We start from the raw sequence: 25,705 nt of genomic DNA, 5'->3' as shown, positions 1-25,705 counted from the left end.
TACACAGACACACACACACAAAAATGAACAAAAGTGATTGCCATTATCACAGTGTAAAGAAATGCAGAGATGTCCTCTCCAATTAGAGTAAAAATAAGGCAAGTACAAACAAGCAAACAAACAAAGAGAAATTAGATTCAGATATGGGATTTGAATTTCCTTATTTCACATACTTGAAAGAATGCTACATTAATGGGTGCTAGATTAGACTTAAATCTTAAATTTACAAATTACATAGCAGTAACACTTACAGTGGCTTCAAAATACAAGTGTTGAAATAGAATAGAATAGACTTCACTGTCAAGCAAGACAAGTGTCCTCGGTCTCACCAATAAATAGTTAAAATTATACAACAATTGGGTTCTATGAAGCTGTTTCTTTGTTTCTGATTGGCCGAGAGACGTTCCATGAGTTGAAATATCCCACGATAATCCAAAACATACAGTACAGTACATAGATAGAGAGAAGCAGTAGTGGTGAGATATAGGGTCAGCAGCATAGCTATGTCCCTGGTGCCAATACTGTATACACTTCACAATCGTCAGATTGTCAGCTGTCAATATTGAGTAGCTAAACATAATTTAATTTCTTACAGATGTATTGTAATGGTTTTAAAATGCATGTTGCCACCAGTACAAAGCCATTGGTATTTTTCAAGCTGCCATACAAAACACAACCAAAGCAAAATATGAAAAACCAACAAAAAGAACATTTGGACATTGTTATTCTGTAGCCTCTATACTATATATAATATAGCCTTTTGTCCAGACTGCATTTGAAAAATCCTTTTCATTCATTATTTGTGAGCAGGGAGGCACAGTGCAAGCTCCACTTCAAATGATTTGTAAAAGTGACACTATAAAACGTACAGGCACAAAACAACAGTAAGGTTTTAGGGTGACCACACCTGGTAAGTAAGTGACAAACATGCAGATTATAACATCACAAAAGTTTCCTCTTCTGACAAATAAATGAATAATAGATAAATAAAAATCAAACGCTTCTCACATCACTCATTTGAAGAGAAGAAAAGGCATGATAAATAGTTGCCCAGCTTGATTATAGAACCTTCAAAGTCTCTATCCACAACTATAAAGTATAAAGTGAAATGCCCTACACTAATCAGCTCAGAAGTTAGACAGAAGACAGAGTTAAGGTTTGACGTTCCAACTTCTGATTAGGGTGGACAGTGGTAATGGTATAAGTGCTAGGCATCCACACACTCATTCAAATGTTGCACCACAGCAATACCAATTAACATAGACATTACTCTAACTTTCCATGTATGATATGCTAAAAGCAAAGCAAAACAGCTTTTCCCTGTTTTGTCCTGGAGGTTTAAGTCATTGGAAAGGCAGCTGGTGAGGAGCTGATGATAGGGGGAGAGTTTAAACTCCAATGGGTATCTACTGACACCTAGTGGTGGTGAGTAGTTACTGCAGCCAAAATCGCCTGCAACATTTTAGTTGAGGCTGGTAGATAAGCCTCATTACAGTAAGACAGAGGAAATAAGGCTGTGAAGAGGGCCAGAAAGGAACTCTTCTATATGATCATGTTCTGACAGAATGTAACTGGGCTGTAATATGACATAGAACAGAATTCTGTATCCAATGATAAGGCATATATTAATTTACAGACTAAAGAGCTATCCAAAAATCTGTGACTGTTTCGTGTTTTGATCTCCATCTGAATATGCTAAATACAAAATCAATTAAAATTTTCCCTGATGGAAAAAAATAAATGTTTGACTAGAAGTAACTATGTATGATTGATAGTCATTTCAGTAATTAGCTACAGGTATTCTAATAGTATATTAAGATTTCCTTGTGTATTGTGATATTGACTTGAAGGTCAAAGTGCACATTACCCCTGATGGAGTAAAGGAAGAAGGTTAGCGGTGTGTTGATGTCTGGCCACACTTAGAGCAGTGTGCAGGATTTGGACTTCTTCTCTTCCCCAGTGACCAGTGCTGAGGACGACTCCACCCTGCTGGGGTCATTCAGCTCTTCAAAGAGCCCGCTGTCAATCATCTCTTGTTGCCAAGGGATGGACACCGCCCCCGTGCTAAACTCCTTGTAGAACTTCCGGTCGACGACATCGAAATTCACGGTGCCCCTGACCTCGGAGAAGTCGCGGATGTCGCCCGTGTCTTTGGCGTAGACCATGTTGGGCTTGGGCGTCCAGGGGGGCTCGATGAGGCCCGCCTCCAGACGGGCGAAGTTGATGGACTTGAACCACTCATGTTTCCGGGGGTCGTCACCTCTAGGGTTAAACACAAATGCAAACAGACAAACACACACACACACACACACACACACACACACACACACACACACAGACACATATACAGCCATAAGAAAACTAAGCACAGGAATTGACACAGGATTTGACCATTAGATCAAGCCAAAAAAGCACATTTTGGTTTCCTATTCGCACTCTAAGATCAAGAGCGTGCCACAGAGAGTAACTCACACACACACACACACACACACACACACTTACAACACCTTTCCCCTCTTTTTTTGGCCCTCTGTCAAGTCAGGCTAAATACAGCTCTCCAGCAAATCCGCTGGTGGAGCTGTTTGTGGAAAGCCTGCTTGCATGCACAGCTGAGCTAGGTCAGGTCATCCCAGGACCCTCTGTCCCACGAGAGCGTGTGTGAGAGAGAGCGTGACCAGAGAGTGTGTGACTGGGTGACATGGCAGAGAGCAAGACGGGCATGGACGGTGGTGTGTTAGGAAATAGCATCCTTTTTATTTTTTAACAACACCCTTTCCTCTGATTTGGGCCTTCTGAATTCCTGTCTCTCACTATGGGGAAATGGTTACATAAAACATGCGCTGACATTATATTTATCCAGGCTCCTCCAGCTACCTCAGCTTACCTCGGTCAGTAAGCATTGGGTAACTGGAGGAGCCTGGATATAATGTCAGTCATCTTAGGTCATCTTACCTTACCCAATGCTTATACTGACCGAGGTAAGCTGAGGTATCATTTAGCATTATACTGTGATTTACAGGCTCGTAATGAATTCCAATTGTATATGAAAGCGATCCACCATAAAATACAAACAGTTTCAACTAGGTTCAGTGATTCAACTAGGCTCTTGGCAGGTGCTACAACAAGTCAAAGGAGTTTATCTTTCTTACTGCTTTGACATCATTTGTCATTCTGCCCTATAAAGAACATACATTATTTCTCTTATGTAATTTTTACCTTGTCTTATGTATTTTTTTAAACAGTAGCAATACTAATGGCTTACATCGACATCTACAGTGTATGCCTGCCAAAAAGAAACATCTCATGCTGCAGTCTTACTTGCATCCGAGCCGATCAATGATTCTCTTCTTCAGGAACAGGCTGATGATGTTCTTGGTGAGGGCATCAAAGTTCTTGTGTGTGAACTTGCACTCGTCTTCGACGGTGCGTCTGGCCACCTCCTCCCTCTGGACCTTCTCCTTGTAGTCCCTGAAGGGCAGGCGGCCGGCCACCATCTCGTAGATGCTGCAGCCCAACGCCCACCAGTCCACGGACATGCGGTACGGCTCCATCTTCAGGATCTCTGGGGCCATATAGCCAGTTGTGCCAGCCTGGGGAGAGAGAGAGTGAGAGAGAGAGGGAGTGTGAGAGAGAGAAAGAGAGAGAGAGAGGGGGAGAGATGTGAGACAGGGGGAGAGAGAGTTAGAGGGAGCGAGAGAGAGACAGAGGGAGAGAGAGTGATTACCCTTCATACACACACAAAGATTGACATTCACACTTAAATTCACTTGGTAGAGTGACAAAAGGTCAAAGAGCCTATTATCCACAGCAGTATCAGACACACACACACACACACACACCCACACCCAGAGAAGCATACACAATCTTTCTCTCTCACACGCGCACACACACACACACACACACACACACACACACACACCCAGAGAAGCATACACAATCTTTCTCTCTCACACACACACACACACACACACACACACACACACTCACACACACAGACATGCACAGGCACACACATGTTTGCAGGTGAGAGACCCCCCGGTATGGCAGCACTCTCAGTAGATTGGGGTCCTGCTGTGGGTCTGCACACGGATGAGAAGATTTGAGTAATGCTCAGATTAAGCTTTATCGAACGCATATAAACAAACACACACACACACACACACACACACACACACACACACACACACACACACACACACACACACATATGCATGCATTGAGTATTAGAGCATCAGCGGGCACACAGACATCTTAATGAGATTACAGGATGAGGGTCTGGAGGAGTCATCGCTGAGTCAGAGTCCCACTGCACCAATAACAAAAACACACCTCTTCCAGCTGACCCCAGTCAACCTCCAGCCCTCCGGCACAGAGGTGGGTTACAACACTGCTCAGCAAACTCCACAAGGATTTATCACTCATTACGTGAAATCATGTCAATGAAAAATAATATGTATATTTTTTTTCACTTTCTGCCATTCATCCAATATCTGTTTGATGTAAGACTGTCTCTGGTGTACTGTGGCGATGCCCTTCCCTCAGAACCTCACTTCTCATAAGCCTGAACCAGCTCAAGTTAGGCCAGACACCATGCTGTCAATCCTCTCAGTGACCTCCTGCTAGGGTTGCCACCGATGACCCAACCAAGCGCTTTGCTCACAAGTTAAAATGTCCAGTAGACATTGGACCCACAAGACAAAACTGCCTTTGTGCAGTACGACTATGCATAGCCCTGAAAACTTATCTTACTTAATCTTAGCTGACCTGATTGGTGCTTGTGCTTGCCTTTGCTCCCTCTTTGCTAAAGAGATAATTAGAGGGATAACATAGATTTGCATTTACCATACCTTAACCACACCTCAACTAGGCTCTTGGAAGGTGCTACAACAAGTCAAAGGAGTTTATCTTTCTTACTGCTTTGACATCATTTGTTATTCTGCCCTATAAAGAACAGACATTTATGTTGGACGTTTCATTTTTTTTTTATTGGCCTGTCAGCCTTGTGGACACATTGTCATCTTCATCCTCCACCTCGCCACCCATATACTGTAAGGCCTCTAAAAACGAATGTTAGGTAGACTATTCAATCTTTACTGCTTTTGCCGCCTGTAGTAGCTGCCAAAACAGACGTGCTAGATACGTCACTTCCCTACAGAGTCAATGGTAGCACATTCTACACACAAGAGACACTTGCTATTTCAAGGGGACAGAAAATAGTTAATTGAACATACAGTACATGTATTCACGTAGCCTTTCGAAAACCGGGACATTCAGCGTCCCGGGAGAGTGGATACATTTCCAGGCTATTAAAAAGAAGGACAATCACGGGTGACAACCCTATATCTGCACTGGGATAAGTATTGCACAAGTATTATTCGAGTGCAGATAGGTATGCACCATACAGTGTCCACGTGAGGGGAAGACTAAGCAGAGATAAACCAAACTCACAAAGCGTCAGAGAGAAAATGAGGAGAAAATGATCTCCACTGCTGTTAGTGCGTGGCTTTAGCTGAGATTAGCTGAGAGCCTATGTTAAGCTTCTCATAAGTAAGAGAATGGTTTAACTGAAGACTGAATTATTTTTGGTCACAGGAGTGAGCGAACGAAGATTGCTGAGTTGCACCTCTCTCTGTTGGTTGCTTTCTTGTTCTTGCAATTACACAGTCAGCATCATCATCAACTAACCATCTCAAAAAACTCCCTTTCAGCTGAATATCATTTTCTGGGCCTTTGCCACCTATTGCTGTCAAAAATATCCATACATAATGATCAGCTGTTCTCTCTCTTAGGTCTTCATAGCTATTTGGTTGAGCATGGGGTAGATGTTAATTTAGAAGTTATGCAGATGGACCGGGCAATGGCTGGTCCTTTGGTGTTTTTGTCATCTTTAATGTTGTCATATTTATCTTCAACCTTAAACTAACCCTTACCCTTAACCCCACAGTGACAACTATGCACAGGATGATGGAGCCTACATTTTAAGCTTTTCCCATGCAAGATTTTACAGTGCTACTTTCTGACTATTATCATTATCAAGTACTGAAAAAATGGAAAAATCCAGATCTTGTGACAAGATTTAGAATTTACAGTTTGCAATTTGAGAGCAAGAAGTCAATCAAGTTCATCCATAAGTAAAGAGCTCCTTAAGCAAGGTGGCCGTAGTGTATGTCTCTCTGTCTGAACTACTTTGTTTCCCATACAATGCCAGTAATGTCAATGGATGTGCACACAGAACACACATTAAACCGCTGGACAGCTAAAGACAAGCTAGAGAGTGGAAGCATTTCAAGGAATAAGACAATTAAACTGTGACTTGTGAAGTACACCATTAAGTGTGTTATTCTAAGAATTTTTTCTCTTTAAACCAGCAATAGCCAGATGAGTCAGGGCTTAAAAATCCCAGTTATATTGAAAGTATATTGCACGGCAGGCTAATTTAAAACTCCATTAAATAACAATTCAGGCTACACATACAGTACACACATGAACACACCTTTTGGCAGAGAATCTTCCCATTGGGCAGTTCCATCGCCAATCCTAGGTCTGAGAGCCGGCACTGGCCTTGACTGTCCAGCAGCACGTTCTCTGGCTTCATGTCACGGTAGACGATGTTCATGGTGTGCAGGTGCAGGATGCCAGAGGCGATCTGTGCCGTGTAATACACCACCCGACCCATCTCGATGCCACGCTCGCCAATGTCGTAGATGTGGTACTTGAGGTCGCCGCCAGTCATGAGGGTCATGACCAGGCAAAGGTGGTCGGGGGTGTCGTAGGCGTAAGCCAAGTTGACCAGGAATGGGCTGTTGATCTTCTCCAGGATCTGCTTCTCCACCAAGGCCATCTTCTCTCCGGCTTCCTGCTTCAGCCGCCGCTTGTCCAGCTTCTTACAGGCGTACATCTGGCCTGTGTTCTTCACCTGCACGGCACACACCTACAGAGAGAGAGAGAAAGACAGAGAGGAAGACAGAGACAGAGACAGAGAAATTATTACTATTAATTGCTCATTATTTTTCTCTCTTGATGTAATTTGGCAACATTATCAAATGTACAGTCATGCAAATAAAGCTCATTGAATTGAAAAAAAAATTGAGAGTGAAAGAGAGGCAGGGTGAAAACAGGAGGGAGAGAAAAGGACTGGCTAGTATTCTATTTTTGCCAAAAGTGTTTTGTAAGTTGCTTTGGACAACAGTGCTAGCCAAATACCCTAACCATAATAAAGGTATCCAAGGCAGACACTAAGGTGAAGACAACAGACTTGAGGAAAGATAGGAAATACACAGAAAGACACATGAGATGTGTAGACTGGAAAGAAAGAAAGGATGCAGTAAAGTAGGAACCTGCTCTTTGCAGACCTGAATAACAATTGAAGTGTTGAAGTCACTTAATCAAAACAGTTAATTAATGCTAATAATGAATTAACATTGATGGATCTGTGTGTAGGTGTTGAAATATCTTTGAAGATTTGCTGATCTAATAACAATGATCCAACAAAAATACAGGAAACACTAATAGACCTGACAGATTTCATAAGTAAGTGCATACTGTATGATGGTGACATACATTTTCACTTTAAAACCATAATGCCCATGTTATAAGCATGTCAATAATGTGGTGATACTTCCTGACATTGGCAGTGGAAAAAACTTTGTAGGGCTATTGTTCTCAGTACATTTTCTCTTTTGCAGTTGAATTTGTTAACTGCATCCCATTACATCAGAAACAGCTAAAATATTCATTTTCAACTATTTCAATTTGGACAAATGTGAGCCATATATAATGTTAATGTACTATACAACCATTTACCCTTTAACTTGAATAAAAAATAAACATAACTAAATTATGAACATAATTAAACGGTTACCTCTCCAAAGCCTCCTTTGCCTAGGGTCCTGAACTCATAGAAGTACTTCTCACTGATTGGCAGCTTCTCGTACTGCTTCCACTGTAGGAACTGGTCAAAGTAGGGGCTGTTCTGGTACTCGGTGAAGGGCTTCCCCCTCAAGAAGTCCCTGGTGGCGTCCCTCACCTGCCCCTTCACCACCTCCTCGAAGTCCTTCTCTGTGACGGCCTTGCACTTCTCTGCCACGCCACCTGTCAGGAAGGCCAGGAAGCTCTTGGACTCGGCCTTGCAGAATCGATTGATGATGTTCTGCCGGGCCTTGTCCTTGGTTCCGTCCTCGGCCAGCTCCCAGTCGGCGAGCTCGTCCAGGAACTCGACAGCGGCCAAGTATTCGGGCGCGGCGACGTCTCGCAGGAACTGCCGGAAGAACCTCTTGCCGATGGGCTGCCGCTGGCACAGCGTCTCAAAGTCGTTGCCGATGGAGAAGCGCAAGGCGGAGCACTGCTCGGGCTTGGGGAGTGCCAGGCTGCGCCGCCGCCGCCGCATCTCCTTGTCATCGCCGGCCTGTGCTTTCAGGTAAGCCGTGTTGGCCACCAGGTTGTCCAGGCCCCCCATGTCACACATGGCTGTAGCCGGGCAGGTGGGGGTGAAACCTCACACCAAAGGGAAGAGGAGAGAGGCAAGGGCCTCCCTACACAACTACCTCCAGTCTAGGTTGTGGATGCATCTACACGTGTACATGTGTGTGTGTGTGTGTGTGTGTGTGTGTGTGTGTCCTACCTGGGTGCTATCCCCTCCGAACCCATGCTGCATCTGAGAGTGACTGAGAGTGTGACACCTGTGTGACAATCTCGCCCCTCCCTATAACCCCCCCCCCCCCCCCCTCTCTCTCTCTCTCGCTGCCACTCATGTAATTAGTCAATTGGAATTACAGGCAGTACAGCAGGATTTACTCTTAAGTAAGTGTCTTTGTGTGCTTATTCGTGGACACAGTGCATGAAAAAGAACTCACACACTTTCTTGTGTAAGGAGCTTTGCCCCCGTGGCTAAATAAAGACAGCCGAGATAGCCACTATTGCTAATGACAACTCTCTCTTCGGTGTGAAAATGAATGGTCAAAAATCATTTCAAGATGTCCAGTAGCTTACAAAAACACATTGTCATAACTACACTTTCACTCATCATCATTTCCAATGGTATACCAATATACCAATAGATTGATTAATAAATGAAATTGTCCAGTCGGGTTGTTGAGGCAGATATAATAATTGTGTATGGTATGTCAGACTGTGTTGAACAGTCCCTTATTACAGCATCTATCATCAAATCAGAATCCTCCTATTATTATTATTTTTGAACAAATACATTTGCTTTAATTCTAAAGGTGTATGTTGCCTACAAGAATGTCTTGCAGAATAATTATTTGTGACAGGCTCTGTTTTCATACAGCATCGCAGGACACAGTGTGGGTTGACTGTGATTCTTTCTTAATCCATTCCCACTGTGCAGACAGGATTAGTGGGCACCAGTGGCACTATGTGTGTGTGAATGTAGGCCTATGTTTGTGTAACACACTGAGGCTGTTGGATGAGTAGCCTAAGCACTGGACGCAGGGCAAGCACACATGTGAATTCCCTTTCGCCATGACTGCACTGTGGAGCTGTCAGGTCAGGTGTGGTTAGATAAATCACACAACACAATGCGTTGAACTTGAATTATGAGTAGGCTAATAAACTGTCAATTACGAGGAGAAACGTCAAAATTAACAGAGGAAAAACATCTAAACTTGTGTATACACTCGTATTTGCAAGATAAAAAGTCAGCAATTCACTACGGGAAATAGAGTCCTAAACGTGTTAGCATACAGTCCATACAGATTCGCTTGAGCTCCAGAATGGGTCGAGATCGCAGGGCAGGCTACTGCGATGTTGGTAAACACTGCCACCCTGCGACCAGGCCTAAGCGTGAATTGTCAAGGTTGAATAGAAACGTTCATTGAGCGCAGGAGGCATGTGGAGCCAACCTCAGCCCTCGCCAAAATTAACCAGGTAGGCCGAAAACCAAGCTGTTAGTGCTCATAAAGTGATCTATATCTTAAGGTGTGGGAATTGCGCGGTTACTTACTTGATTAGGCCGTGTTGGCTTACAGTCACTGTCGCATTTGTGGATTTGTGGCGAGCCATTTGGTCGTGCCTGTGACCGTCTAATTAATGGCCTAACATGACTTGCATAGAACATACACTGCCATAATATTTTTTTTTACAAACTTTCCAAATAGCTTTCATAATCCACTTTGCTTTTAATAGAGGTGTGTCTTTTTATTTCAAACGCTCATGTCTTCAGCTTATCTTTCTTGCCATCTATCTCCCTTCTCCTATCTATCAGATAGCAGCCTGCATGCGCAAGCATTGCCTATGGTCATTGAATTCTCCTAGCATGCTGTTGAAATCATTTAGCCAATCATGTCTTTGAAAAACTGATGGTAGTTGTCCTTTCTCATTATATTTTTGAATATGTATTTAATTTGTTTTAACTGATCCGTTCGAAATCAATCAATTATTACAAATATTGTGTATATTTTAACAGTGACTGCTCCAATTAACTGATCGATAACAGCCATACAGCCACATGACATTTTGGCTGCTAATCCAATGGACAGCTAATCATGAACAAACTGGCACAGATATCTCCGAACAACGCATTTCGGTATCAGGTGAAGTCAAAAGACATTTTCCTGTGCAGTGGAGAGGATTTCAAGAGCATTTTGACCATAGAGAAGTAAGTCTGTTTTGCTTGGTCTTTGTTAGCATTTAATGGTTTGTTTCATGGCGAATGTTGTTCGTTCTACTTGTTAGCCGCGAATTCTATGTGGTCTTTCGCTGACACTCCATCAAGAGCATCAATCAGTTATGGCAGGAATGAGCAATATTCTTACAGTATTGTTTCGTTGGTGAAACTGAAAGAGTCAGTATGAGTATCTGTTGATTCTCCATTACATACCTGTTTGAGTAATTCACTGCTTTTTTCCTACAATTGTGAGGTATTGTATGATGTATGGACTCAAAAATAACTTTTAGTGGGTTCTCTGATGTGCCTAGTGAGTCAGTAGGCTAGTGGGTTTCATGTGGCTTACTTGGCCAGTTGTGTAATGCCCAATGTTCCCCATAACCCCTTTAGTGGAGAAACCATATAAGGTGTTTTTGCACCGCATTGCACATCATCTACTCAGGAGGGCACTGCTCCCACATACTTTGGCCCACCATGACAATTACAAATTCAGCTATTTTATGTAAGAGTCCATTTGAAAGTGTGATATACAGACAAAGGGTTACAGAGGTTTGAATGTTGCTTTCTCTTTCAGCCGGTAACTATACATCTCTGAACTGCCCACATTTGGGCCCTTTACGTCACTTGCAATAGCCTTGAAACAAAAATTGAGGCCTGACACCAGGTCTTGTGAAGCTCTAACTCAAAGTAGATGAGTAAAATATGGATTTCTCACATATTTATTTGTGTTGGAATACCTGCGTTCTAACCGTCTGTATGTGGCTGACTCTGTGCTATCGTCATTCAAAGCTGGGGAGCCTGATTGACAGCTCTCTTGCCCAATCTCCTCCGGTTTCGAATATCTCGTCAACCATAGGTCGCAGAAAGACACGTGGGGTGTCTTAATGAATTAATGGGGTGAATTAATCTTGAAGAATTAGTCTTCTCTTACCGGCCGTTGGTGAAATAGATGGGCAGAATTAATGTTACGGTCCTGGGCCAATAGTAGAGCTAGGCAGTTGAAGTATAGCCCTTGGAAGCTGTCTTCACAATGCAAAGTTTGAAAAAAAAATAAAAATAAATGTCATAGATTGCTGGGTTTTGCCCGAAATACAAGCAAAGGCTAACATTGGTTCCATGATTGAATGGGTTAAGATACATTACGAGTCTTCCAAATAGAACTATACTAAAGCTATAATTTCTTGATTTCTTTTTGTCTTCTCATCCAAAGCTTGGGCATTCACTAAAAGATTAATTGAAGCCTTATAAAGATGTAGAAATCAATGTAATTGAGATAAGCCTAAATCGTTTTATTCAGGAATAATTAATATACCCTTACCGGCCGTTGTTGAGATAGATGGCCAGAATCAATGCTACGGTCCCCATGGCCAATAGAGCTAGGCAGTTGAGGTATAACCCTTGTAAGCTGTCTACACAGTGCAAAGAATTTGAAAATAATACCTTTAGATAGTGCTATCACGAGGATATTTTGTAAGGTCTTCTTACTGAACACAAAACTGCCAAAGCAATGTTCAATATCCTTCATGGCTACATGGGGGGGAAGAGCCTTTCATGTGATCGAATGGTTAGATTCTGCAACTGGCATGTAAGGAACTCCGTGTGTCAATCGCAGATGTTTTACAAGAGGTAGTCAGTATTGTAAACTATATCAAGCCACATCCTATGTGCATGTCTGTGCACAGAACTATGCTTTGATGTGGGCTTGAAACATGTTAATTTGCTCTTTCACAAGCACGGTGGTTGTCTAGAAGCAGGGTGCTGGAGAGATTTTTGAGCTGAGAAATTAATTGTTGGCCTTTTTCATGCACGTGAACAAAACAGAGTTTGCCAGCTTTTTGTGTGCCAGATACAAAATGATTGATAATGATTAATTATATGGCAGAGCTTAGCGGGGGAAGGCTAGTCCAAACTGTGAATAATATGCTATTGTGGAAATGCAATAAATAAGTGAAGAGAGGGTCTTAAGTTGACAACGCAATGGCGTCTCATTTATTCATTGAATGCAAAAAATACAGTGAATCAGGAGGACAGTCCAGGCAAGTTAAGTCTACTGTCAGTGGTGCCATGCCTAGAAAATGTGAGAAGTAAAAATATAATAAGATACAGTATATTAGATGGTGGAACAACATTAATTTTCTTCTGATTATGTTGCACCTGGAAAAATGCATTAGCAAGACATCAGCACATACATGTTATACCAGCAATCTTGACATTTACAGGAACACTTCACCGTTTTTTTTAATATTAAAGGAGTCCTAGAATGCATTTTTTGACCATTACAAATTGATCTTTGTGCCTAAATAATGTCATATGTAAATTTGTGGGGCTGAAAACGCCCCAGGAGCACTGCTAGATCGCCTAATACAGTCATAAATACGTTAGACCGGCACATCCGGGAACTTGACTCGCGAGAAACGTTCCAGCCCCTTTTTGGGGGAAAACTAACAACGTCTCTCATTAACTCCAATGCAAATTAGGGTCAATAAACTTAATTCGTACCGAAATCGTAGGGGTAAATGATAACAGAAAACACAGCGAATCAATAGGACCACTCAATATATTACCACTTTGCCGGTCGTTGACCGTGAAAAATACGTTCAAAAGCTTAATTCAATCAAAGTAAAAACACGGTCTCCCGAGTAGCCTGCTAGCAGTAGCAGTGGCCAGTGTCATACCCAGACATACTCTTATCTCATTGAATCTCCAGTTAAATAACTAAATTGTTTTCCTGTATTTTTGGCCTCTTATTTTAATGGTAACGTTGTGTAGTTGACTGACAGGCTTGGATGTAAAGTATGTTCGTTAGATAATTCCAACATATGATAATTTCTGTCATAGCCGATAGCCTAGCTGCTAGTGTTAGCCAAGTGTTAGCCTAGATTTCCGTTTTCGTTGGTCTGATTTATTTTTGGTGTAGCCTAATGTTAGGGGTTCTTAGCTTTGTGGTTGGTACACCCAACCACACAGCAACTTCTCGGTATGTCTGTCTACCGCGAACACTGATCTATAAATAATAAGTTATTCGTTATAGATCAGTGACCGTGAACAACACCCCTTCACTTTGGCTTGTTTCAGGCTTGTTCTGAGGGCTTGTTTCCCCTAAAAAGGGGCGTGGCGCAAACAACCTGCTCTGTGTGACGCGGGTCCGGTCGAACGTATAAGCCTTGCAATGAAACAGTTTGTTTTTCCCGCCCACTCAGCAAGTTCATGAATATTCAAATGAGATGCGTGCTGATTGGCCGATTGGCTGATATGTCCTGAAAGTTGATTGGCTCAATCCACCGGCCTGAAGCTAGAGCAAAGTGAAACCAGAGAGGGTTAAGGATCTTTGGTGAAACTACGTTTACTGCTAGAGTAGATAAAGCTATCAACAATGGATTTAAATATGGAATACAGCCGTACATGTATGAACCTGAGTCAGAAGAAGGTTCCGACGAAGATGAAGTGCAGCAGATTCCCCAACGGTTGGAAATGAATGTGTTAGATTGGTAAGTTTTATCAGTACATTTCTTAGTAACTCTCCAAAGTTAGCTGTAATAACGCTAGCATTACAATGTCTCTGCACATATCTAGATACTAGCATCGTAAGAGCAGTTTAACAAGAATTATTACTCGAAGGTATGCAAATGAGAGGGGGTGTATCTAAAGGGGGATGGGCGCCTATTACGTGTTATCTGAGCTCTGTTCAGATTGGAGCATTTCAACACGGCTGTTTCTATTTTCCAATTTGCATACGAAAGCAGGCGGGAGACGCGGTAAAGTCTTTGGTGTTGTGCTTTGGACACTGCTCGCAGCCTCAATTCAACAGGAACAATGTGAATGTGGTTTTGAATTCTAGGACTCCTTTAAACTATGTTATTCCCTTAATTAAGACGAGTTGATACATACCTCTCACGTTTCAATGCGTGCACTCACTGGCTCTGGCGCGCGGCGCAACTTTGATAGCACTTAGCTAGCTCAATGCAAACAGAGATGAAGTTAGAAGCGACCAAACACCTCCCAGTTACACGAGTAGTCCTACGACCAAGTATGGTGAGACAAAATAAAACGTGGTGCATTTGTAAGCAGGTAAGAGGGATATCTATATTGTGTGGCGCAGTAATATCTTCACTCTTGCACTTTCAGTTTCACTTTGGAGTGAGGATATTACTGCACAGAGTCTAAGTGCTCCCAATGTTATTCCACCACACAATATAGTCATCCCTTTTGCCTGCTTAGAAATGCACCACGTTTTATTTTGTCTCACCATACTTGGTTGTTTGACTACTCGTGTAACTGTATTTTAATAGGGAAAACATGGAGTTGTTTGGTCGCTTCTAACTTCATCTCTGTTTGGATCCTAATGAATGCATTGGGCTAGCTTAATGCTATCAAAGTTGCGCCGCGTGCCAGAGCCAGTGAGGGCACGCATTGAAACGTGAGAGGTATGTATTAACTCGTCTTAATTAAGGGAATAACATAGTTTAATATGAAAAAACGGTGAAGTGTTCCTTTAACTGAATCACAAAATCAGTTTTGTGACTTCACAATGCATTCCGTGGACGAAATGCATAATAAAATCACGAAATTAGTTTTTCGCATGCTACAGTAGCCTATAGGCTACATTTCGTGAGTCAGCAGTTTACGGAATTAATTATGTGTCACGAAATACCAACTTGGTAACTTACGAAATGCATTCAGTGATTTCAGTGACAAAATTAGCCTACTTAACTGAATCACGAAATAAGTTTCGTGACTTCACAATACATTCGTGCAGTTTAGGCCTACGGTCTGTCTTATGAAAAGAAATGTCAACTTCACATTCAATGACCAGTAGGTGACACTGTGACACAAAGTCTATTTCCCTTTCTGACTACTGGATAACAAATAAGCAAATGAACTAATTTTGATTAAATTGAACTAATTATGTGATTGTTGTATTAGGCTAATTTTACATTTATTGAAATACATAATTTTGAACGCATCAAGCATAGTTCACCCATTCAAATTGGCGCCAAGTAGGCTAGCGCCAAGTAGTGGAGTGCCGTCATTTCGAGGTAGGCCTATTACGCTGTTTGCATTATTAGGCTACGAGACGATGCTGCCAGGCCAATATCGCTCCCCACGCCATCCAGCAAGTGATCTCCAACTTAAATGTTTTGCTGGAGAGGCTAGGGTGCGTCTACTCAGTAGGGCTTAGATGATTAATCGACATGTGACACGTGCCAGTGGCATGTAAAAGACATGTCACTGGATGAATCGACATGTGGCATGTTCCAATGACATGCCACAAGACAATTTGTATGGTAGGAGCAGGCTTCACTCAGTCTCTTGGTTTGTTTTTGAGAGTGCTAGACCAAACTTATGTTTATTAAGAAAAGGAAAAAAGGTCGCACTTTGCATTTAAACATGTTTTTATTGCACAGACGCATTTCGGGGACCACACTGAGGAAGGCGCTAAGCCGAAACGCGTCTGTGCAATAAAAACACGTTTAAATGCAAAGTGCAACCTTTTTTCCTTTTCTTTATGCCACAAGACAAGACATGTCACTGGATTAATCGACATGTGGCATGTTCCAATGACATAATGACATGTCAAACACGGGAAACATCGAAACAAACCAAACACGAGTTCAATTTTAAGTGCTATGTCGTGTGTTAGCATGTTTACATTAGTGCCCATGACATATTGCAAGTTGAATTGCTCTGCAAATATCGTTCTGAAATAGTAGGCCTAGCCTATTCTTCTTTGGTAGGCTAGTTCTAACGTTGCCGCTTAACCTAGGCTACTTACTGGGCATCACGTACATTATTGGGCTCCGCAATTTTCATGTCTGTATATAATTAATTTAAGATACAAAACACATTTCGACAACTACAGTATGTTACCGTAGGTATTTGAGATGTTCAGTGTCCTCTGCAGCTCTTTTGATGAGATGAAGGTGGCCACCCTGACCCTAAATATAGGCCTACCACACAGCCTTCACAACAAAGAGTAGGCTAAAAGGCTGGCTTACATTGCACGATTTTGGCCTGTTTTAACAGTCGGCGACTACATTTCCAAAATCCTACCTTACATTGACAGACAAAGATTTGGAAAATATTTTTGAAAGACTACAGTCTCAGACCCTCTCACATCTAAAGACAATTCATCCAGTTTCTAGTCACAGTCTAGTCACAGACCAGTCTCAGATTATGATTTTGCTGTGGGTCACTGTTTACAAGACTGCTACAAGATTCCTTCAAATTATTTCCATTGTGCACTACATATCAACACGAACTCATATACGATAAACTACTCATATCAAAGTATTTTTTTCGCGTTTCTGCAGCATTGTTTGATGTGTGACATAGGGTTGTCACGATACCAAAATTATGACTTCGATATGATACCTGCCATAAATACCTCGATAGCCGATACTGAACTGATACCACGGTGAAATTTTTAAATATCTGGAAAAGAGATCAATAATGGTCTGGTTCGGTTTCACTTTCACCAGCTTATTCCTGTCCTTTTTGTTTTGAGCAAATTACACTAATAATAATAATAATTATTATTAATCCCCAGAGCTAGTATGATCATAATCTCTTGTTTGTTAACATACTGTATTTGCTGGCCACTTTTCTTTAAAATTCTCTGTAAAGAGAGTGGACAAGTCAGCCTATTCAATATTTCATGAGTTTGATTGTCTGACTTTCAGAGATATTCTTTATAATTGTTATACCCAGACAATGCTCAGTAGGAGGCAAACCTCCACCAGGTGTATAGAGAAAAGTGAGTTTAATTTAATACACTTGTAGTGTGCAGGTCAATTCTAGGCTCATCATAAAGTCACTGCATGTTCATTATTTTTAGTCAATAGTTTTTCATTGTTTGTTACAAATTACACGTGTTAAAATTATAAGCAAGTTAGCCTACTACTATGCTATTCAGTGGGCCATCTGATGATGCGTAGGCCTAGTATACGAGGCCTGCTGAGTTAATGGAATGTCATTTCATGGCTAATAAATTAACATTTGGACTCAATACATTCTGGCTATGGGCTCAACTAAGAGAATTTCAGGTAGGCTAGCTTATATCTAAGAAATAATATTAGACAAAAAAATGCAGTCTACATGCCATGATAAATATTACCAGAACTGATTGAATGTTAAATAGATCGTTTGCAAGTTATGCTAAAGTTACAATTACCAGCGTGGACATTGAGTAATCTTGCTAACAGACAGCAAACCCCGATGAAAACATTAGTCTCGTAAAAATTCAGTGTTGAAAAAATTGTTTTGCTATTATTAGCCTACAGAATACACTCGTTTCACGTAGGCTATAGTTGGCGGATACGATTTGGGCTGATCATGTAATGGTGTTTTCAATCACATTTGCTGAGCTCTGTCTTTGAATTCTTTGTAAAGGTCGGGATGTCTGTCCGCAAGGTGCTGTGCGAAGTTGGACTTGCACGTTGGGCCTGCATGCTTTTGTTTACATCTCTTGCAGATGGGCCTTAGTGTGTCTGTGGGCTTGACTTCACTGTCGACATATGCAAAATAGCTCCAGACTTCACTTCGCCTGTCTTTTTGGTCAGCAAGCCGAGGACGGTCGGCAGGCGCTCCTGAACCTGTAGCTGTCTCTCTCCCTCTCCCTCTCAGCCTGCTGTGTGCACTGCACACACACTGTGGCTGGCTGAGTGTGTGAGAGGGGAGAGTTAGCCACGCCCACTAGCCTTCTAAAAACGTCGGAAATCGTATCGTTTTTTGCGTTAAGGTATCGTGATACCTTTCTAGTATTGGTATATCGTGCAACACTAGTGTGACATCACTAACAGATATAGAGTTGTTCCGACACGTAGAATACGTGAAATAACAAATAATCATATAGCCTAGGGCAGGTCCTCCACAATAATTATATGGGAGTAAAGTGGATGTAATGAAATTACTTTTTATTATAATTCAGTGTAAACACAACTATTTAAAAAATGATTTTCAAAGGTCAAAGTTCAAAGGTAAAAAACACAATATTAACTAGAAAATGTAATTCCATGGAAGGAATTACCATTGCATGTAAATGCAAAAAGGTTGCTGACTGTAAAACATTGTATTAGGCCTATAGTAAAAAGACAACTAGGCTACACAGAAGAATAGATAATTAACAATAACCCAATTACAATTCCACTGAAATTACTCGGCAAGTCACATTTAAAAAGTGATTTATGAAAATGCATCAAAATTGTGGATAGGCTATTATGGAAAATAACTCTTCATTTATTAGAATTTAGAAGACTGAAATGAAGTTGCCAACTTCAACGAGTTGCAAGAGCTGACACTTTAGTAGCCTACAGTGAAACGACTGGTAGGATAGCTTATAGCCTTCATATCTACACTAATGCCAAAATAGGCCATAGGCTATAGACTTAAGACACCATTGGAATACGGAATACAATCTCAAACAATGCCAATGCCAACGATGATGCAGCAACAGGTAGGATATCTAGCAAATGTAACGTTAGCTTACAGTTGGATATTTTATGTAAGCTATATTACAGAGCTAGTAGTATGTTCTTCGAAGTGTCTCCAGGTGTGTGATTGTCCTAATAGGAAGGTACAATAGGCTGTTAACAAAGGTTTGTAATTTTGTGAATGATACGAAAGCTTTAAATGATTGCCTGGCTGGCAAGTCCCTATAGCTGAAAAGCTTGCTAACAAACGCGAAAATGATAGCAATGCAGTTTGTGCTAGAAACGACTGTGAATTAGGCTTGAACCTAAATGTCTATCAGGTTGTACTTCACTTAAAACGCTGGGTGAAGATCGGTGTCTTGTAGGCTGCTCTGTCGCGATGTCTAAAAGCCCTTGTGTAAGCCCTGTTGGCCTTGCAGCCTACCCGACGTTAAACCTAGCCTGGAGCAAGTTTGGTTGTCGTTAGCTAAATACAGTGTTAAATTTACGTTGACGTCAGGTTAGATTGTCTTTAGCTGTTGATAACGTTACCAAGAGCAAACCGGTTACTGTAACGATATAAACAAATCAAGTAAGGAGTAGCCTAACAGGAGATAAGACGATAACGTCCTGGTTTATGGCATGGTAGAATGTTTTCATAGCTGTTGCAGCTTAATGAGTAGACATAACAGGCTTGTGTCAAAGATCCTTGATTACTGACAGCTGAGCACTGACGTAACAATTAATCTTTGCCGCCAAAGGGTCTCAATGTAAACTCTATGGGAATTTTAAACTCTTTTATCGTAAATATCTCAAAAAGTATGAAGTTCACAAATGTCAAAAATACAAACGTCAAATCTCCGTTACAAGATCTTTGTATGAGTGCTTGAATGACGTCAAACGGTTCAGTGGTTTTAGTGTTATAAATCGTTGATTTTGGTCGGAAGAAGAATAATCCCCATAATAATAAGAAGAAGGAGAACAGGGATAACAGTACATTGCATTTACATGCAATGTAATTTATCGAGCTAAGAAGTTTGAACCTTGAACACAACGGTGTTGGCTCCGTATAAGTAAAAAGAACATTCAAAAATGTTATGTAGTTTTACTACAAATTGGAAAGATGTCAGACTAAATGTGTCTCTTAGGCTGCGTTTAGACTGCCAGTCTGAAGTGACCCAAATCCGATTTTTTGCTCTCATGTGGCACGTATCCGATCTGTGCCACAACAGTGTAAACAGAAAAAAAACACATGAATTCCGATCTCCTCAGATCGGATACAGGCCCCTTTCGTATGTGGTTTTAAATCAGATACAGATCGGATATGTGTTCATGTGTCTACAGTCTAAACAGACAAATCGGATATTCCAGTGCAATGCGTCCCACACGTCATTAATCTGTGACAATTTTGCACCTGGTAATGATGTTAGGTTACAATTTCGAGTGGGCGCGCTGGCGGAGCGTGTTAAAAGTTGCCCTATTGATATTAGGCTAGCCTACGTTCTGCTTCGTGAAATTTGAATGAGTAGACTTCAATCACATGTCATTCATTTCGTCAGTCCCTCTGTTTCAAGTTAACATGAGTGCCATTTGATTTATATAGTCACAGCAAATGCAATTAAATGAAAATAAAAAACATGACGTGCTTGACAGGTTATAGAAAGTAAAAGAGCTAATTGTAGGCTAACACCCGTCTCTGGCAAAATAAACTGATTTTATAGCGCATGCGCAAGCAATTATGATTGCGAGTTATGGATTATGTTTATGTACCGCGATCACACCCAATTAAAGTCAACACAGCAACTTCAAATATCAGTGTTGGACCAAATGCTTCAGACATGTAAGAAATAAGCACTTCATCAACTATATTAACAGGTTTTATCAAGTCGATATGACCAAAATAAGCCTATTCAAAGGTTATTGCGTGAGCTAGCATACATGTAATACCGTATAGTCAGCAATAATCACTCATACAATAATTAGCTTTAACAGTCATACATTTGGACTTTTTTTTTGTTGACTATATATGAAAACAGATGTTCTTTGTTTAAGCTAGCAGTGTTTTGTGTTAAAATATGTTATAGGATTCACGATTTTAGCACTGTTATAACCATTACGCTGTACTGTTACAATTGTGCCACACTTTTTTATGGCTGCGTAGGTTGTAACAATTAAGGTAGGCTACATGTCACTGTTAAGTTAAGTTATTAACAAACTACAACATATTTTTTACATTCTGTTTCAACTTTCATGGAGTAGAGATGTATAACTACAGTATGTTCTGGTCAAGTTTCACAGCTCTCAAGTCTATCGTCTTTGTGTGAAGCTAGTTTGAACTGAGAAACTTTTAGCTCATACGCATGCGGGCCATTTCAAGTGTCTGGCAAATGTAAACACACATGATCGGATTTGGGTCACTGGCGAAAGTAGATGTAAACATGCAATCAAAGAAATCGGATATGAGCACAGAATCGGAATTGAGCATATCCGATCTGCAGTCTAAACGCAGCCTTAGTGAGTGTCTCTTTCAAATGCAAATTAAGTTGAATGGACCTTTTGAATGGGCCTGCTGCAGGTGAGATCCTAGGATTTTCTTTTATTGTTTTTACAAAGTGCCATTGATGCATTCTATTTTAAAACATATATGGAAACTAGTTGATTAAAGGTTTCTAATGGTGTCACTTATATGTTTCTAGGACAAAAACTAGCAGAGATTCAGATGTGTGTTTGGAACAGTTTTTCAAATCCCCCGGAGGGGATTTAGACTCCAGAGGGTTAAAGTTAAAGTTAATTCCTTAAAAACGATGCGCATCAAAAGTTAGTACGATAAATGTATGGAAAATGGCTTATATCGCTCTAATAAGGGTGTCACGATTTCGATTTTAAATCGAAATCGATCAAAATTAATTCGGAGTCTCGAACTTCGAAATAAAAAAATTAATCGTCGATGCTGCCACGCCCCCATGTCACGTCCGGTCGGCTTGCCATGCGGACAAAAACACACGTGTTGAGAAGCTGCGAGGTGACCTCCTCTAACTTAGCTACAGCCAGTCAAAAGCTAGCATGGCAACTGCAGATGCCGGAGACACATCAACAGAACTTGAACCCCCTCCTCCTTCACTAAAGTCGCCGGTATGGAAGTATTTTGGATTATGTTGACAATGTCCGCGTTGTCGACAAAAAAGCCACAGTTTGCAAGCTCTGTTATGTGCGTGTACCATATTCCTCCACTGCCAGTACGACTAACATGGCAGGGCATCTCCGGAGGCACCACAAAAATATAGATTTAGCTGTTAAGCCAACAACTGCAACACAAACTACTCTTCCGTCTTCATTTGGAATTAAACTGCCAAGTAACTCCCAACGTGCTAATACAATTACAAACGCCATAGGAGTATTCGTGGCCGCAGACATGCGACCTTATTCGGTGGTGGAAAACTCCGGTTTTAGGCACTTAATTAGCGTGCTAGAACCACGCTACGAAATCCCAAGCAGAACGCACCTCACAGCTACGGTGATATCCTCCATGTACAGTAAAGTCAAGGAGGGCGGCTAAGCGCAAAAATCGATCACTTTGCGATAAAAGCATGACATTTGGTACGAAGGCTCACAAAGGGGGTCTGATCAGATTTAGGACCATAGGCGCTCAAAATCTGACCCCTGGGGGTCATGGCGGCCATTTTTCAAAATGGCCGCCAAATATGGATTTTGTATAGACCTCTGAAGTTCGCCTACAAAAAAGCCACCATCTTTGCCCAAATAAGGAGATCCGGTATCTCAAGATTTTTTCTATGGGAAAATAACATGGGGATTTTGAATTATCGCACCTGTTAAACTCTCACGGGGACGAAGAAATTGGAAATGCAGACGTTTTGCGCTACAAAGTTTTGTCCTCTGCCTTCAAGTGCATACTGTGATCTTCGGTAGGTGAAGATGGCACACTTTGATCTTCGCTACCCCAGAGCTAACTTACAATGCAACTTGCCATAGGCAGTTAGCTTCAATTAACTCCCGGATCTCCTTATATGGTCAAAGATGGCAGCTTTGGATCCTTTTTGTAGGCGAACTTCAGAGGTCTATTGGGAAAATGGATTAAAAGCAAGGGGGCAGCGAACGTTCTGAGAGTGTAGACAGTATGGCGGCCGCCATGCTAAAGAGAAGACCGTGGCTAGCTGGCCATTCCATTGAATCCTATGGGGCGTAAGCGCCACTTTGACATCAAATTACGTTAGAGCTGAAGCGTTTTAAGCCTTTATATGAACATTTTCTATTGTCGGGGTACATACTACATTGTGAAATTGACATAATAATCTCGTAACAGTCTTATCGGCTGAGTAATTAACGTTTTTCCGAAGTCAATGCTAAAGTGTTAAAGGCGCATGCGTCCAGCGAGAGTAAAGCGTCGCCATAGGTCAGACTCGGTCAGACTACGTGCCTACGTCACATGTACGACAACTGAGCCTGCGCAGGAGACAAGAAGACCTAAAAAAAAACGTTGAGATTTGCTTCCTCGGTCTCTGCTGCCGGCTATGTGATAGCTCTGTCCATATCTTTTACTGTCTATGATTAAAAGCTGCCAAAAACTTTAAATACAATAACACATTTCACCATGATGCATATAAATATGAGCACACGTTCACATAGAAGGCCTTTAAACTTTAAAATATAAGATACGTTTTAAAAAAAAATTAAAAATGGCCACCAAATATGGCATTTTTTGTTGTTTTTTTTCTCTCTTTTTTTGTCTTTTTAATGTAGGCCTGCATAACAAGAAACAGAACAAAGAACCAGTAGTTCAACTATTCTGCAGTTGAGCTTTGAATAGTTACATAATTTAATTAATAACATAACATATAAGATTTCATGCTGAATTCAATGACCACTTTTGTCTCGGTCAAGAAGCAAAGAAATTATTAACACAGCTTTACACTCTCTGATATTCTCACTCACAGAAACATAAAGCAGGACACTGCAGTGATGCTGCTCTGTATTTGCATTGTTTAATACAACTTTTTGTACATTTGCAGGCAATAAGTAGCCTGGCAAGCCAAACTATACAGAAATGTATAGTCTGGGGTCGGACCATTCACAGAGCTGAAGCCTGTGGGTGGGATGAACAGTTGTCTTTCAAACTGCCTCTGCACGTAATAGGCCAGCATTTGTGACCAATCGTAGCCGGTCGGCAAAACGGCAAATACTGTACATCCTTCTTTAAAACGAATGACTTCAGTGCTTCTTTCTGCTCAACCTTCAAAGAAAAGCCCAAGTCTAACTCTTCCAAAGCCGAGCGCGCTTCGTTAGCCTCATCCATATTATGTTTTTCTCTATGGTTGTGCAACATGGTCTCACACCCAACTAGTCGAACGAGGACGCATGGGGACCCCTGGCGTCAATATCGGAAGCCGAAGGCGGGCTCAAGGACTCCGTACACAGATAGAGCGTTCTGATTGGCTAGGCTGGCCTGGAGCCTAGCGCAGGCTTGGCCTCAACGGTGCGACCCTAGACCATCCCCCTAGGCAAAAATATTTTTGCCCGCTAGGGTGCGTCTAGATTTCTAGGCTAGGCAATAAGTTCATAGCAGGCTTTAGATGGTTCAGCAAGTGAGGTCCAGTATGGTTCAAAACTGCCATTCTTTGTTTTGACCCTCCCCCTCATTAACTTAAAAAGCAGGGCCACAAAGACTGATCCTGGTGCTTCACATAACAATGAACGGTTCTCTATCAGTCAAACTACTCAGCGTTAATCAATGGGAATACACTCCTTGAACACATGATCACCGCTGAAGTCCTCCAATAGGTCCTGTTAAGGTTCTATTGGCGTGAAATGGCTCGGCTAAATATTAGATGGCACAGCCAATAGCAAACACACTTTCATTCCTCAGCGACGTCTATTGCCACTGGTCCGAGAGCGGAAGAATAGGATTTAAAACAACTAACGGAAGACAGAAGAATAAACATCTTCTCTGAAAATAATGAATAAAATCACATAATAGTAAGTATGTCCGAGGCCGCCCCAAATGAAGTGTCCAGGAGTGTGGGCTGTTCATCCCCACCCTGGACCCACATTCCATTTGCATGTTTTCATGTTTCCTGTTTAGCGCAATCACCTGTCCAGGGTTTTGGGCCTTTCTCTGCCATACACGGGGCTGAGGGAATGACTTACCTGCCGGAGGTGGAGGAGGCGCTGGCGGCCTACCTCGACCCCATCAGCATGTATCCCAAATTGCGTTCAAGATGCTGAGGCTGCAGCGCATTGTTCAGAGCGTGCAGCAGGGGCACTGGATGGCCACAATAGTTGTAAATAGTAAAGGATGCACATTTCCACGTTCCGATTCACCCTTCACCCTCGGCACAGGAAGTATCTTCGCTTTGAGTTCAAGGGCAGAGTTTGGGACTTCTCTGTCTTATGCTTCGGGCTAGCGCCATCACCCCGCACTTTCACCAAAGTCGTTCAGGAAGCGTTAGTCCCTCAGACGGGGTGTGATAGCATATAAAACTAGACATGTAATTCCAAGGAAATTACGAGTGCATGAAAATGCAAAAATGGTGAGGACTTTTATTTTGAAACAGTTGTGGGTAGAGGAAACAGTTGAACAGGATATGTGGTCTTAAGAGAGCCAGAAAGCCTGAGGCAGAGAGTTGCTGCCAGGTGGCTTTGAACACCTGGCTTA

The 25,705-nt window shown here is 41.7% G+C and overlaps 1 protein-coding gene across 1 annotated transcript; it reads right to left on the bottom strand.

Annotated features, from left to right (window-relative positions):
- Positions 1-1,900: 1,900 nt before the first annotated feature.
- On the bottom strand, positions 1,901-8,464 carry grk7b (G protein-coupled receptor kinase 7b). The gene is made up of 4 exons (XM_062552715.1): positions 7,862-8,464; positions 6,494-6,931; positions 3,319-3,590; positions 1,901-2,262 (listed from the first exon to the last, which is right to left on the bottom strand). The coding sequence occupies exons 1-4, from the start codon at positions 8,462-8,464 to the stop codon at positions 1,920-1,922; spliced, it is 1,656 nt and encodes a 551-aa protein (XP_062408699.1). The 3' UTR covers positions 1,901-1,919.
- Positions 8,465-25,705: the final 17,241 nt, after the last annotated feature.

Source organism: Sardina pilchardus, chromosome 13, assembly GCF_963854185.1.
Source record: "Sardina pilchardus chromosome 13, fSarPil1.1, whole genome shotgun sequence".
Lineage (NCBI taxonomy): Eukaryota > Metazoa > Chordata > Actinopteri > Clupeiformes > Clupeidae > Sardina > Sardina pilchardus.
Note: the sequence above shows the minus strand (reverse complement) of the source record. Positions and strands in the feature narration are given on the sequence as shown.